We start from the raw sequence: 16,932 nt of genomic DNA on the forward strand, positions 1-16,932 counted from the left end.
AGAGAGAGAGAGAGAGAGAGAGAGAGAGAGAGAGAGAGTGAGAGATGATGGGTCTCTTTCATTAGCGGGATGAGCAGCTGATTAGATTTGTGACTTTGACAAGCTAATTGACGGTTGGTGGAGTCAAACACTTAATCACTCTCTCCCGTTCTGTCTCTCTTCTCTATCTGGAGAATTGTGATGCAGTAGATTCTCTATCTGGAGAAGAGAGAGTGATGATTATTCATGGAGAGATGTCACCGTAATGAGCAGCATTAGAATGCATTAGGGGCCGAGGGCTGGGCTGAGGGGCCTTAAAAAGCCCCCCGTCATCACAGAGTGACAGTGTTATGGGTACGTGAGAGGGCTACAATATGCTCCTGTTACAGTCAGGCAAGGCATTATGATGCATGGACAGAACAGAGGATAAATCCATGCTAGATTCAGACCAGAATATAAACTACTGTACATATGGACTTGTTCCAAACCCTTTCCTTGGCCCCTTGATTACTCTGGATATGAGGGCCCTGAATTGAAGTGGTCAATATTACACCATGCAGCACTCAACTGTGTCCATGCAGTTTCTGCCATTGCCTCCACTTGTCAGGTGTGGTTTGAGAAGGCAAGTCTTTGAGGCCAGTGGGAATGGAGCCTGGTTACAACACTGAGCCAGGTTACCACACTAAGCCAGGTTACCACACTGAGCCTGGTTACCACACTGAGCCTGGTTACCACACTGAGCCAGGTTTCCACACTGAGCCAGGTTCCCACACTGAGCCAGGTTCCCACACTGAGCCAGGTTCCACTGAACAGCTCAGAGCATCACTAGTACTCTTCCTGGAGAGAGAGAGAGGGGGATTTCTCCCCCTCCTCTCCCGTTGTATCATCCTCCCATCACTTTTCAGGGCCAAACTAAAGTGACTACTCTATCCATCCTCTATCCCTCCATCTCCAATCTCTAACCATTTGCTGTCCTCCACCAGGGCTGGGGATGGAGGGATGCCCTGTGTATCTATCATCTCTCCAGGGGGTGTGGAGAGATGGGGATTCCTCTCCTCCTCATAACTCCATCCCAGCCTCAACCTGCCATGCATCATCTCTCCCCTCCTTTAACCTCCGTCTATCCATCCATCCATCCCCCCCATCAATCCATCCATCCCCCCATCCCCCCATCCATCTATCCATCTAGTGGGGTCAGGAGTGTTTATACCACACGCAGGGCTAACCCTGCTTGCGAACACAAACAGTTAAACGGGTGTGTGTTCCTCTGTTCTGAGGTGAGTGATAAACAGGGTGAATGGGAGCTCTATGTCTTAGCCTAGCTCACTGGGTTAACCAGTGACTGACCCCTCAGTAGCAGGCATATGTGGGTTTCCATCAGCGCTGAGAAGTTGTGTGTGTAAGCAGCCTAACATTCTGGAATGAGTAATGAGTAACGAGTAACGAGTAATGAGTAATGAGTAATGAGTAATGAGTAATGAGTCATGAGTCATGAGTCATGAGTCATGAGCAATGAATAATGAGTAATGAGTAATGATTCATGAGCAATGAGTAATGAGTAATGAGTCATAAGTAATGAGTAATGAGTAATGAGTCATAAGTAATGAGTAATGAGCAATGAGTAATGAGCAATGAGTAATGAGTAATGAGTAATGAGTCATAAGCAATGAATAATGAGTAATGAGTAATGAGTAATGATTCATGAGCAATGAGTAATGAGTAATGAGTCATAAATAATGAGTAATAAGTCATAAGTAATGAGTAATGAGTAATGTGTCATAAGTAATGAGTAATGAGTAATGCACATAGATGTTACTGTTACTGTCACTAATTGAAGTCCTCTATGATCAAGATGATTCTAATCTTGTCCAAATGAGAGGTGTCTATCAGCTGCCAGAGGGTGACATGGTGTCTTGTGTTCATAACGTATATGTCGACACCATCAGCAGTCACTCTCCTGATGTGACAAGTGTGTGTCCTCCCTGAGTGACAGTGTGTGTCCTCCCCTGAGTGACAGTGTGTGTCCTCCCCTGAGTGACAGTGTGTGTCCTCCCCTGGGTGACAGTGTGTGTCCTCCCCTGGGTGATAAAGTGTGTGTCCTACCCTGGGTGACAGTGTGTGTCCTCCCCTAAGTGACAGTGTGTGTCCTCCCCTGAGTGACAGTGTGTGTCCTCCCCCTGGGTGATAAAGTGTGTGTCCTCCCCTGGGTGATAAAGTGTGTGTCCTCCCCTGGGTGACAGTGTGTGTCCTCCCCTGGGTGACAGTGTGTGTCCTCCCCTAAGTGACAGTGTGTGTCCTCCCCTGAGTGACAGTGTGTGTCCTTCCCTGGGTGACATTGTGTGTCCTCCCCTGAGTGACCATGTGTGTCCTCCCCTGGGTGACAGTGTGTGTCCTCCCCTGGGTGATAAAGTGTGTGTCCTTCCCTGGGTGATAAAGTGTGTGTCCTCCCCTGAGTGACAGTGTGTGTCCTCCCCTGGGTGATAAAGTGTGTGTCCTCCCCTGGGTGACAGTGTGTGTCCTTCCCTGAGTGACAGTGTTTGTCCTCCCCTGGGTGACAGTGTGTGTCCTCCCCTGGGTGACAGTGTGTGTCCTCACCTGAGTGACAGTGTGTGTCCTCCCCTGGGTGACAATGTGTGTCCTCCCCTGGGTGACAAAGTGTGTGTCCTTCCCTGGGTGATAAAGTGTGTGTCCTCCCCTGGGTGACAGTGTGTGTCCCTCCTCTGGGTGACAGTGTGTGTCCTCCCCTGAGTGACAGTGTATGTCCTCCCCTGGGGTGACAGTGTGTATCCTCCCCTGGGTGATAAAGTGTGTGTCCTCCCCTGGGTGACAGTGTGTGTCCTCCCCTGGGTGACAGTGTGTGTCCTCAACCTGGGTGACAGTGTGTGTCCTCCCCTGGGTGATAAAGTGTGTGTCCTCCCCTGGGTGACAGTGTTTGTCCTCCCCTGGGTGACAGTGTGTGTCCTCCCCTGGGTGACAGTGTGTGTCCTTCCCTGGGTGATAAAGTGTGTATCCTCCCCTGAGTGACAGTGTGTGTTCTCCCCTGGGTGATAAAGTGTGTGTCCTCCCTGAGTGACAGTGTGTGTCCTCCCCTGGGTGATAAAGTGTGTGACCTTCCCTGGGTGACAGTGTGTGTCCTTCCCTGAGTGACAGTGTGTGTCCTCCCCTGAGTGACAGTGTGTGTCCTCCCCTGGGTGATAACGTGTGTGTCCTCCCCTGGGTGACAGTGTGTGTCCTCCCCTGGGTGATTAAGTGTGTGTCCTCCCCTGGGTGATAAAGTGGGTGTCCTTCCCTGGGTGATAAAGTGTGTGTCCTCCCCTGGGTGACAGTGTGTGTCCTCCTCTGGGTGACAGTGTGTGTCCTCCCCTGAGTGACAGTGTATGTCCTCCCCTGGGTGACAGTGTGTATCCTCCCTTGGGTGATAAAGTGTGTGTCCTCCCTGGGTGACAGTGTGTGTCCTCCCCTGGGTGACAGTGTGTGTCCTCCCCTGGGTGACAGTGTGTGTCCTCCCCTGGGTGATAAAGTGTGTGTCCTCCCCTGGGTGACAGTGTGTGTCCTCCCCTGGGTGACAGTGTGTGTCCTCCCCTGGGTGACAGTGTGTGTCCTTCCCTGGGTGATAAAGTGTGTATCCTCCCCTGAGTGACAGTGTGTGTTCTCCCCTGGGTGATAAAGTGTGTGTCCTCCCCTGAGTGACAGTGTGTGTCCTCCCATGGGTGATAAAGTGTGTGTCCTCCCCTGGGTGACAGTGTGTGTCCTTCCCTGAGTGACAGTGTGTGTCCTCCCCTGAGTGACAGTGTGTGTCCTCCCCTGGGTGATAACGTGTGTGTCCTCCCCTGGGTGACAGTGTGTGTCCTCCCCTGGGTGATTAAGTGTGTGTCCTCCCCTGGGTGATAAAGTGGGTGTCCTCCCCTGGGTGAGAGTGTGTGTCCTCCCCTGGGTGACAGTGTGTGTCCTCCCCTAAGTGACAGTGTGTGTCCTCCCCTGGGTGATAAAGTGTGTGTCCTCCCCTGGGTGATAAAGTGTGTGTCCTCCCCTGGGTGACAGTGTGTGTCCTCCCCTGGGTGACAGTGTGTGTCCTCCCCTAAGTGACAGTGTGTGTCCTCCCCTGAGTGACAGTGTGTGTCCTTCCCTGGGTGACATTGTGTGTCCTCCCCTGAGTGACCGTGTGTGTCCTCCCCTGGGTGACAGTGTGTGTCCTCCCCTGGGTGATAAAGTGTGTGTCCTTCCCTGGGTGATAAAGTGTGTGTCCTCCCCTGAGTGACAGTGTGTGTCCTCCCCTGGGTGATAAAGTGTGTGTCCTCCCCTGGGTGACAGTGTGTGTCCTTCCCTGAATGACAGTGTGTGTCCTCCCCTGAGTGACAGTGTGTGTCCTCCCCTGGGTGATAACGTGTGTGTCCTCCCCTGGGTGATTAAGTGTGTGTCCTCCCCTGGGTGATAAAGTGGGTGTCCTCCCCTGGGTGACAGTGTTTGTCCTCCCCTGGGTGACAGTGTGTGTCCTCCCCTGGGTGACAGTGTGTGTCCTCCCCTGAGTGACAGTGTGTGTCCTCCCCTGGGTGACAATGTGTGTCCTCCCCTGGGTGACAAAGTGTGTGTCCTTCCCTGGGTGATAAAGTGTGTTTCCTCCCCTGGGTGACAGTGTGTGTCCTCCTCTGTGTGACAGTGTGTGTCCTCCCCTGAGTGACAGTGTATGTCCTCCCCTGGGTGACAGTGTGTATCCTCCCCTGGGTGATAAAGTGTGTGTCCTCCCCTGGGTGACAGTGTGTGTCCTCCCCTGGGTGACAGTGTGTGTCCTCCCCTGGGTGACAGTGTGTGTCCTCCCCTGGGTGATAAAGTGTGTGTCCTCCCCTGGGTGACAGTGTGTGTCCTCCCCTTGGTGACAGTGTGTGTCCTCCCCTGGGTGACAGTGTGTGTCCTTCCCTGGGTGATAAAGTGTGTATCCTCCCCTGAGTGACAGTGTGTGTTCTCCCCTGGGTGATAAAGTGTGTGTCCTCCCCTGAGTGACAGTGTGTGTCCTCCCCTGGGTGATAAAGTGTGTGTCCTCCCCTGGGTGACAGTGTGTGTCCCTCCCTGAGTGACAGTGTGTGTCCTCCCCTGGGTGATAACGTGTGTGTCCTCCCCTGGGTGACAGTGTGTGTCCTCCCCTGGGTGATTAAGTGTGTGTCCTCCCCTGGGTGATAAAGTGGGTGTCCTTCCCTGGGTGATAAAGTGTGTGTCCTCCCCTGGGTGACAGTGTGTGTCCTCCTCTGGGTGACAGTGTGTGTCCTCCCCTGAGTGACAGTGTATGTCCTCCCCTGGGTGACAGTGTGTATCCTCCCCTGGGTGATAAAGTGTGTGTCCTCCCCTGGGTGACAGTGTGTGTCCTCCCCTGGGTGACAGTGTGTGTCCTCCCCTGGGTGACAGTGTGTGTCCTCCCCTGGGTGATAAAGTGTGTGTCCTCCCCTGGGTGACAGTGTGTGTCCTCCCCTGGGTGACAGTGTGTGTCCTCCCCTGGGTGACAGTGTGTGTCCTTCCCTGGGTGATAAAGTGTGTATCCTCCCCTGAGTGACAGTGTGTGTTCTCCCCTGGGTGATAAAGTGTGTGTCCTCCCCTGAGTGACAGTGTGTGTCCTCCCCTGGGTGATAAAGTGTGTGTCCTCCCCTGGGTGACAGTGTGTGTCCTTCCCTGAGTGACAGTGTGTGTCCTCCCCTGAGTGACAGTGTGTGTCCTCCCCTGGGTGATAACGTGTGTGTCCTCCCCTGGGTGACAGTGTGTGTCCTCCCCTGGGTGATTAAGTGTGTGTCCTCCCCTGGGTGATAAAGTGGGTGTCCTCCCCTGGGTGAGAGTGTGTGTCCTTCCCTGGGTGACAGTGTGTGTCCTCCCCTGGGTGACAGTGTGTGTCCTCCCCTGAGTGACAGTGTGTGTCCTCCCCTGGGTGACAATGTGTGTCCTCCCCTGGGTGACAAAGTGTGTGTCCTTCCCTGGGTGATAAAGTGTGTGTCCTCCCCTGGGTGACAGTGTGTGTCCTCCTCTGGGTGACAGTGTGTGTCCTCCCCTGAGTGACAGTGTATGTCCTCCCCTGGGTGACAGTGTGTATCCTCCCCTGGGTGATAAAGTGTGTGTCCTCCCCTGGGTGACAGTGTGTGTCCTCCCCTGGGTGACAGTGTGTGTCCTCCCCTGGGTGACAGTGTGTGTCCTCCCCTGGGTGATAAAGTGTGTGTCCTCCCCTGGGTGACAGTGTGTGTCCTCCCCTGGGTGACAGTGTGTGTCCTCCCCTGGGTGACAGTGTGTGTCCTTCCCTGGGTGATAAAGTGTGTATCCTCCCCTGAGTGACAGTGTGTGTTCTCCCCTGGGTGATAAAGTGTGTGTCCTCCCCTGAGTGACAGTGTGTGTCATCCCCTGGGTGACAGTGTGTGTCCTCCCCTGGGTGATTTGTGGGTGTTTGTAGTAATTGCTGGTGTAGAGTGTGTATGGGTGTGTGTGTGTCATTCCCACTAGTGTGATTTACTTAGTGGGTACTGGTGGTGTGTGTGTGTGTGCGCGTGCATGTGCATGCACACATATCTGCATTGTCACCTGGGTGATGCGTGGGTGTGTACACTTGCTGTTGAGTCCATTGTTCTCCAGCCACTGGCTCTCAGGCTGGGGACAGTGCTGCTTGAGGGTGCAGCGGTTCTCCCCCTTGCACCACACACAGCCAAACAGGGGGTCTGCCTTCAGACACAGCCCACAGCTGCCTCTCTGGGCGTCACACTTGTATATGTGGACTGTTGGGAGGAAGGGGGGGGGGGGGTCACAGGGAGAGAACAGGTTAAAAACACATCACACATCACACAATCAGTCAATCAATCAATCACATGTATTTATAAAGCCCTTTTTACACATCAGCAATTGTAACAAAGTGCTTTACACCCCGGCCTAGATTTAAAATGATAGCCTGCATGCATGTATATTGGTAAATGTGGGTGAGAACAGTTCAGAACAGGTATTTGGGTTTATTCTCTTTCTTTCTAAATTGCTGTCTGCATTTAAGTATTTCCAGAACATGGACAGTATTTTAATCATATTGTGGAAAGCATCCATTTGTTGATACTGTCTCTCTGTCCCTTGTTCTGTCTCACTCCCTCTCTCTTGTTTCTGTCTCACTCCCTCTCCCCCATCTCTTTCTCTCTCTCTCTCTCTCTCTCTCTCCATCTCCCTCTCTTTCTCCCCCCCCCCTCTCTCTCTCTCTCTCTCTCTTCCTCTCTCCCTACCTCCCTCTCGCTTTCTCTCTCTCTTCCTCCCTCTCTCTCTCGCTCTCTTTTCCTATCTCTCGCTCTCTCGCTCTCTCCCTCTCTCTCTCATTTAGCTCCTGCGACCGGAAGCTTCTTGCCCCTGCTCATCCACTAGTTTAACATTTCATCTCCATGGAAACCGGACAGATTTTTAATTGCTATTAGATGCTTGTGTGATTTGTCCATCAAATGATGCCCCCAGAGCAGCCTTCTCCCGGGTAGCTAGTGGGAGAGAAGAGGAGGAGGAGGAGGAGGAGGAGGAGGAGGAGGAGGAGGAGGAGGAGGAGGAGGAATTCTGTTCATCTTTAACTCTCACTCTCTCTCTCTATTTGTCTCCCTCTCCCTCTCTCTCCATAGACACAAAATTGTTCTATATATCCATGCAAATGTAAACACCAATGTGAGAAGAAATAAATCTGATTGCAAAGCCAGCGAGGTGCAGTTAACCATTGTCATTAGTGATTCTATTTGTATGTGTTTAAACCAACTAGTACCATCATGCATGGTTTAGTCATTGTACATATCTCATATTTTTTTATATATTTTTTATCACTTTGGTACTATTTTCACAAGAATGTGGTCAAATTTCACAACTCTTAGTACAAAACTCAAAACAGATCATCAAAAAAGGCTGTTTTTTCAAAACGTTAAGTACATTTTCATTTGTCTAAGTACAACACACAAAATCAGTAACTTTTTCACCAAACCTAATCAGTGTTTCATCTAGATATACCGTTTGGTAAACCTATAGATTTAAACTGGTTTATCTACTATATATTGATTTTGAGAACTACAGAAATAAAATGTGTGTTTGTAAAGTATAAACATCTAAATTACATGTATGATACATGATAACCATACATAATGACTACTCATTATTGCTAATTGATTTCACATATTGGTCACCATATAAAAGGGGGTGTGTGAACACTTGCAATTTCTTTCAACATGGAGCAGGATAGACAGCAAGGGAGAGGAAGAAATCAAAGAGCTCGTGGACAAGGGGCCCGTCATAGAAGTGGGCATTGGCTCCATCAAAGAGGTCAAAGAGGTGGGCATGGGCCCCGTCAAAGAGGTCAAAGAGGTGGGCATGGGCCCCATCAAAGAGGTCAAAGAGGTGGGCATGGGCCCCGTCAAAGAGCTGGGCATGGGCCCCATCAAAGAGGTCAAAGAGGTGGGCATGGGCCCCATCAAAGAGGTCAAAGAGGTGGGCATGGGCCCCGTCAAAGAGGTGAGCATGGGCCCCATCAAAGAGGTCAAAGAGGTGGGCATGGGCCCCATCAAAGAGGTCAAAGAAGTGGGCATGTGCCCCATCAAAGAGGTCAAAGTGGTGGGCATGGGCCCCATCAAAGAGGTCAAAAAGGTGGGCATGGGCCCCGTCAAAGAGGTGGGCATGGGCCAAATCAAAGAGGTCAAAAAGGTGGGCATGGGCCCCATCAAAGAGGTCAAAGAGGTGGGCATGGGCCCCATCAAAGAGGTCAAAGAGGTGGGCATGGACCCCGTCAAAGAGGTGGGCATGGGCCCCATCAAAGAGGTCAAAGAGGTGGGCATGGACCCCGTCAAAGAGGTGGGCATGGGCCCCATCAAAGAGGTCAAAGAGGTGGGCATGACTATCCAACACAACACTGGAACTCTTCCAAGTCAAGGAAAGCTTTTGATTTTATTAATTTATTGCCACAGGGGCCCGCCGGTGTAACTGCTTACTGACTACACTGTCACGTTACTGCATGATTGTAGTGGGTTTACTAAGGCATTAGTTCTATTAGCTATGTTGACTAGGACATTACTTTAACTAATATGGGGACAACGATGTAGGCTGTGTGTAGCGGTTATGACATGGTTTGGCTTGGAAAGTTTTTTTTTTGCCTGGTCACATACAGCTGATGTGTTGTGCATTGAAGTCCACAAGCGAAGGGAAAAGGTTAGAGGAAGAGAGTGCATAGAGGCGAGAAGGAATACAACGTGGCTGCTATGAATGTGAACTGTGTTTATGCGTGATCAGGGGTGTATTCATTCCGCCGATTCTGTTGAAAAGCTTTTCTTAAACGGAAGAAAACGAAACAGGGATAAAAAATACTTGAATTTGTCCAATAGAAACTCTCGTTTGCAACTGTTGGACTAATGATTATACTCTAGATAAGATAGATGCAGGCAAGATTGTGCAAGGCAGTATTGAATGTGTCATTGTCTGTCCATGTGTCACTTTCTGTCATCTCAAATTTTTCTCTCGACCTGTGTGCACCTACGTTGTAAACTTTCATTCATAGGCTTGGTTGTAGCAACCTCATGATGGGTATAGGGAAAATTTGAGTATCATGTAGTAGCCTACACCTATCGATGTTACATTGAACTGGGTGAATGGAATATGAAGGACAGTCATCCAACATGTTGTAATAAAAAAAAAAGTGAAACGCCACTGATTCTTACAGTATGATCTATTGACAGTATACTCTGTTCTACCCTCAGACTTGACCGAAGACCCCATGGTGGTGGCTGTGGCCGTGTGCTGACCAACCAGCAGGAGTGGGCAGTGGTGGAAATGGTGAGGGCCAGCAATGACATATGGCTGTCCGAAATAAAGCAGGCCATAGAGGAGAACGATGATTCCTTTGCCAATGTGGCATCTGTCAGCCTACCAACAATCGCCCGCCTTTTAAAGAGGCACCAGGTATCTATGAAACACATTTACCTGGTGCCTTTTTAGAGAAACAATGACCGGGTGAAACAACTGTGGGCCGAGTATGTTCAGATACAGCACTATACACTGTATTACTGTTACTATTAATGCACATGCTGCTTCACAATTTCATATTGTAATTATACTGTAAAACTAAATAACCAAAATATATTTTTAGAGGGTGATGGTGCTTGATGCTGCTGTGAACCATCACAAGTATATCTTTGTTGAAGAAGCGGGCTTCAACCTGACCAAAACTCGGCGCCGTCCAAGTGCCTGGATAACGAGGGGGAAACAACTCCATGTGCGCAGCTATCACTGAAGATGGTTTGGTAGGACGCAGGCCATTACTTGGATCCTACAACGCTGCACACCTCATTGTGTTTCTCAATGAAATTGAGCCGGCCTGTCAAGGAGAAGGGGTCGCCTATGTCATTGTGTGGGACAATGTCAGGTTCCACAATGCAGAGGTGGTTCAGGTATGGTTTCGGGCCCATCCCCGATTTGTGACCCTATACCTGCCCCATACTCTCCTTTCCTCAACCCTATTGAGGAATTTTTTTCAGCATGGAGGTGGAAGGTGTATGATCGCCATCCCCTTGAGCGTGCCACCCTCCTTCTGGCCATGGATGAGGCATGCGACGACATCAGTGCAGACCCATGTCAAGCTTGGATTCACCATGCCAAAATATTTTTCCCGCAGTGTCTTGGCCAAATGCTCAAGACAGGCTTGATGCAAATGATTGCGTGTTAAACGTTATGCTTTATTTTCATTAATTTAATTTGTTTCATTTAATTTCTTACATTTAATAACAGATAGTACACCTGCAATTATATCTGAAATAAAAAATGCTTTTTTTGCATGAATGATTGTAGAGGATGTCTTCATTGATCACACCTTTGATTACATATTGAATAGATATTATGGGAATTATAGATTTTCTGTCCATTTTGTTGGGTAATGTAAGTGCATTGCCTAATGTGAAAACGGTGTAATCTACTATAATTTACAATACTGTAGCATATTACTTTCAGCACTTCTAAGAGCGATTTGAAACACGTATCTTGCATTGTTTGCTATTGTATTAACTGGTAGTTAAAACAACTAAATTGAAAAGATATCATTATGTTGTGTTTTGGTGATTAAACCAATGTTCTCATGACATTTCACAATAAACGTATATTTTAAATCAATGGTTGTGTGGTGAGAGATGTTCACATTCCAAATGAATGCACAATGACAGGTTTTGAATGAATGACTGGCTGTTTTACAAGTGTGACCAGTTTGGAGTTTTGTACTAATAGTTGTGAAAATGTACCACATACTTGTAAAAATAGTACCAAAGCGATAAAAAACAAACTGTATTAACCATTCCTTATATCCCTTTCATGGATGAATAAATAGATAGACAGACAGACAGACAGACAGACAGACAGACAGACAGACAGACAGACAGACAGACAGACAGACAGACAGACAGACAGACAGACAGACAGACAGACAGACAGACAGACAGACAGATACAGTGGCGAGAACAAGTATTTGATACACTGCCGATTTTGCAGGTTTTCCTATTTACAAAGCATGTAGAGGTCTGTAATTTTTATCATAGGTACACTTCAACTGTGAGAGACTTAATCTAAAACAAAAATCCAGAAAATCACATTGTATGATTTTTAAGTAATTCATTTGCATTTTATTGCATGACATAAGTATTTGAAACATCAGAAAAGCAGAACTTAATATTTGGTACAGAAACCTTTGTTTGCAATTACAGAGATCATACGTTTCCTGTAGGTCTTGACCAGGTTTGCACACACTGCAGCAGGGATTTTGGCCCACTCCTCCATACAGACCTTCTCCAGATCCTTCAGGTTTCGGGGCTGTCGCTGGGCAATACGGACTTTCAGCTCCCTCCAAAGATTTTCTATTGGGTTCAGGTCTGGAGACTGGCTAGGCCACTCCAGGACCTTGAGAGGCTTCTTACGGAGCCACTCCTTAGTTGCCCTGGCTGTGTGTTTCGGGTCGTTGTCATGCTGGAAGACCCAGCCACGACCCATCTTCAATGCTCTTACTGAGGGAAGGAGGTTGTTGGCCAAGATCTCGCGAAACATGGCCCCATCCATCCTCCCCTCAATACGGTGCAGTCGTCCTGTCCCCTTTGCAGAAAAGCATCCCCAAAGAATGATGTTTCAACCTCCATGCTTCACGGTTGGGATGGTGTTCTTGGGGTTGTACTCATCCTTCTTCTTCCTCCAAACACGGCGAGTGGAGTTTAGACCAAAAAGCTCTATTTTTGTCTCATCAGACCACATGACCTTCTCCCATTCCTCCTCTGGATCATCCAGATGGCCATTGGCAAACTTCAGACGGGCCTGGACATGCGCTGGCTTGAGCAGGGGGACCTTGCGTGCGCTGCAGGATTTTAATCCATGACGGCGTAGTGTGTTACTAATGGTTTTCTTTGAGACTGTGGTCCCAGCTCTCTTCAGGTCATTGACCAGGTCCTGCTGTGTAGTTCTGGGCTGATCCCTCACCTTCCTCATGATCATTGATGCCCCACGAGGTGAGATCTTGCATGGAGCCCCAGACCAAGGGTGATTGACCGTCATCTTGAACTTCTTCCATTTTCTAATAATTGCGCCAACAGTTGTTGCCTTCTCACCAAGCTGCTTGCCTATGGTCCTGTAGCCCATCCCAGCCTTGTGCAGGTCTACAATTTTATCCCTGATGTCCTTACACAGCTCTCTGGTCTTGGCCATTGAAGAGAGGTTAGAGTCTGTTTGATTGAGTGTGTGGACAGGTGTCTTTTATACAGATAACAAGTTCAAACAGGTGCAGTTAATACAGGAAATGAGTGGAGAACAGGAGGGCTTCTTAAAAAAGAAGAAACAGGTCTGTGAGAGCCGGAATTCTTACTGGTTGGTAGGTGATCAAATACTTATGTCATGCAATAAAATGCAAATTAATTACTTAAAAATCATACAATGTGATTTTCTGGATTTTTGTTTTAGATTCCGTCTCTCACAGTTGAAGTGTACCTATGATAAAAATTACAGACCTCTACATGCTTTGTAAGTAGGAAAACCTGCAAAATCGGCAGCGTATCAAATACTTGTTCTCCCCACTGTAGATAGATAGATAGATAGATAGATAGATAGATAGATAGATAGATAGATAGATAGATAGATAGATAGATAGATAGATAGATAGATAGATAGATAGATAGATAGATAGATAGATAGATAGATAGATAGATAGATAGATAGATAGATAGATAGATAGATAGATAGATAGATAGATAGATAGATAGATAGATAGATAGATAGATAGATAGATAGATAGATAGATAGATAGATAGATAGATAGATAGATAGATAGATAGATAGATAGATAGATAGATAGATAGATAGATAGATAGTACAGCATATTGAATATTCTCTTTTAGTGTATTGCGTGTGTCGTCTGTGGTAATATGCTACTGGGCAGAGGGAGACAACTGACAGAGGAAGGTATGAAGCGAACAAGCACCACAGAGGAAGGTGTGAAGCTAACAAGCACCACAGAGGAAGAGAGACGAGAGAGAGAGAGAGAGAGATGGCGACTGGGGAGATGGAAAAAGGGAAGAGGACGAGGCGAGACGAGCGGTGTGAAGCTAACGAGGTGAACAGAAGGAGGGAAAAGGGAGAGAGAGAGAGAGAGACAGAGAGAGAGAGAGAGAGAGAGAGAGAGAGAGAGAGAGAGAGAGAGAGAGAGAGAGAGAGAGAGAGAGAGAGAGAGAGAGAGAGAAAGAGAGAGAGATAGATAGATAGAGATGCAGAGGGAAATGAGATGTGAGAGATGGAGAGTAAGGGAGAGAAAGAGAGGGAGATGAGAGAAGAGACAAAGTTATAACCAGACACCGCCGCCCACCGCAGCAAAGTAATGCCACTTCTGCGTCTGTGCCGGTGTCAGGGGGATGGATACCACCGCAACTGCCCGCCTGTTGCCATGGAGACCGGCTACACAGGCGATGGTGGTGATCGGGTGGGGTGTGTGTGTGTGAGGGGGGTCCTCACCTTTATTGTCGGCGGGGTTGTCGATGCTGAAGTCTCCATTCCAGATGACCGTCAGGTCCACAGGGAGGCTGCTCATCTCCATCCCATCATATGAGTACTGTTGTCGCCATGGGGACCCAGAGAGGGGGAGAGAGAGAAAGGGGGAGAGAGAGAGAGCACCAGAGAGAGAGAGAGAGAGAGCACCAGAGAGAGAGCGAGAGCACCAGAGAGAGAGAGAGAGGGGGGGGGGGGGTTAGAGGTAAACATTCAACCCAGGTAGAGTACATTTTCACAGACAACTATCAAAGCTAGTCAGAGTGTTTGAGACACTCCCATTCAACAGTAGCATATCATTCAGCATAGAAACCCTTTCATTGGGAGCATTTCATTCCAGAACTGAATGACACATAATAGGATTGCTGAGGGAAGCTGGAATTTAGAGAGTGTATTTAAACTCATCAAGGCTATCTGCACATGTACAATGAGAGACATATCCTTGGGCATGGAGGACTGGTGCCAGACAGTGTAGGTATGTAGAGGAAATGTCTTCAGCTCTATAGTACTGATTACTAGAAATGAGGGACCTGTATTGCGATTCTACAGTCAATAGCTCTCCAGACAGACTTGAGATAGAGTTGTGCTTGTGTGTGCATCTTCTGACTTTCACAAATAACTTCAAATATGTCTCTGACCAACTCTCTCGCTATCTCTCGCCAAACTATCTTCTTGACCGTAACCAGTCAGGCTTCAAGACAGGTCACTCAACCGCGACTGCTCTTCTCTGTGTCACGGAGGCTGTCCGCACTGCCAAAGCTGACTCTCTCTCCTCTGCTCTCATCCTCCTAGATGCATCCACTGCCTTCGACACCGTGAACCATCAGACCCTCCTCTCCACCCTCTCAGCGCTGGGCAGCTCAGGCTCTGCACACTCACGGATTGCATCCTACCTGGCAGGCCACTCCTCCCTGCACCACGTACTCTCACTACTGGTGTCCCCCAGGGCTCAGTTCTAGGCCCTCTCCTCTTCTGTCTATACACCAAGTCACTGGGCTCCGTCATATCCTCACATGGTCTCTCCTATCGTTGCTATGCGGATGACACTCAACTACTTTTCTCCTTCCCCCCTTCTTCACCCAGGTGGCGACACGCATCTCTGCATGCCTGGCAGATATCTCAGCCTGGATGTCGGCCCACCACCTCAAGCTCAACATCGACAAGACGGAGCTGCTCTTCTTCCCGGGGAAGGCCTCACCGCTCCAAGACTTCTCCATCACGGTTGACAACTCCATGGTGTCCCCCTCCCAGAGTGCATAGAACCTTGGCACCCTGTCGTTCTCTGCAAACACCAAAGTAGTGACTCGCTCCTGCAGGTCATGCTCCTCAACATCCGTAGAGTACGTCCCTACCTCACACAGGAAGCGGCTCAGGTCCTAATCCAGGCACTTGTCATCTCCCGTCTGGACTACTGCAACTCGCTGTTGGTTGGGCTCCCTGCTTGTGCCATCAAACCCCTGCAACTTATCCAGAATGCTGCAGCCTGCCTAGTGTTCAACCTTCCCATGTTCTCCCATGTCAACCCGCTCCTCCGCACACTCCATTGGCTTCCAGTCGAAGCTCGCATCCACTACAAGACCATGGTACTTGCCTACAGCGCAGCAAGAGGAACTGCCCCTCCCTACCTTCAGGCTATGCTCAAAGCCTACACCCCAACCCGAGTACTCCGTTCTGCCACCTCTGGTCTCTTGGCCCCCCCTGCGGGTGGGCAGCTCCCGCTCAGACCAGTCCAAGCTCTTCTTTGTCCTGGCACCCCAATGGTGGAACAACCTTCCCCCTGAAACTAGGACAGCAGAGTCCCTGCCCATCTTCCAAAAACATCTGAAACTCTATCTCTTTGAAGATTATCTTAAATAATCTCACAGCAACCCCCTTGCACCCCCTCCTCACCCCCCCTAAAAATATAATAAAATAATGCCTTTCGTGAACTAACACTTTACTTTTCCCCCTAATAGCACTGACTTTGCTGATAGCTACTTTGAGGGAAAATGTACTCACTACAACTATGATATGTGGTCGTCTCACCTACCTATCTTAAGATAAATGCACTAACTGTAAATCGCTCAATGACTAAAATGTAAATATCAAATACATCCCTTCCAACAATTTTCATTCATTGTTTACACCCAAAAACATACATACACAAACTTCCCTGTTCACCCCCTGTAAAGTGTGGGGGGATAAGGGAGTCTGACAACTTTACTGCCGGTGTAAAGACTCCCTTATTCACCCACACTTTACAACCCCCCCCCCCCCCACCCCTAACCCTAACCCCCCCCAACACACACCATCATCCCCTACACTCACCGAGGTGTTCTGGCACTGAACACTGCTGCTGTTGAAGCGGAGCGCGGGCACCCGCTGCTCCACGCCCTGGATGGTGAGCAGACACTCATAGCCCCGCTGTCCTGACTGTGGCTGGGGAAGGTTCTTTGCCCGTAGGGTGATGGGCTTCACCACGTTGACCGGCACCAGGATGCGCTCGGTGGGCAGCAGCTGGGGACACTCCTGCAAAAGCGACAGGGAGAGCTGGTCAGGAGGACCAAAATGACAGGAGCCAGACGTCAACAGTGTGTTACTCCCAATACACACTTGTTTCAGACTTAGAATTTAGCATAGTTGACTTTACTCGTGGTTGTCAAGAGTGAAAACATCAACAAGAAGTATTGACTATGTTATGACATTTGGGGTTATACTTTGAGGTCAATATCATACCGTATCGGCCATTCTAGGCTAACAGTGAACCTACGTCCTAGTAGAGTTCAACCCTGTAGAAATCTCCCTATAGGCCCAAGTCACTCCTCACATCCACTTACATGGTTATTACAGATACCATATCTAACTGTGAAACAACATTATGAATGAGTGTTTTTGGCGACTATGGTATTAACCCTGAGCTACAGCTGGAAGAGTTAGTGTTGGTTGCCTCTAGTGGTT

General features: G+C 48.7%; 1 protein-coding gene across 1 annotated transcript; it reads right to left on the reverse strand.

Moving 5' to 3' along the window:
• Positions 1–6,528: 6,528 nt before the first annotated feature.
• LOC311124646 (plexin-A4-like) lies at positions 6,529–16,722 on the reverse strand (the record flags this gene model as incomplete). The annotated part of the gene is made up of 4 exons (XM_084198758.1): positions 6,529–6,719; positions 13,963–14,059; positions 16,303–16,503; positions 16,711–16,722. Coding segments are annotated over 4 exons (501 nt in total), but the record flags the coding sequence as incomplete, so codon positions are not given.
• Positions 16,723–16,932: the final 210 nt, after the last annotated feature.

The sequence above is a fragment of the Coregonus lavaretus genome (assembly GCF_964263955.1).
Source record: "Coregonus lavaretus genome assembly, contig: HAP1_SCAFFOLD_7628, whole genome shotgun sequence".
NCBI classification, from domain to species: domain Eukaryota; kingdom Metazoa; phylum Chordata; class Actinopteri; order Salmoniformes; family Salmonidae; genus Coregonus; species Coregonus lavaretus.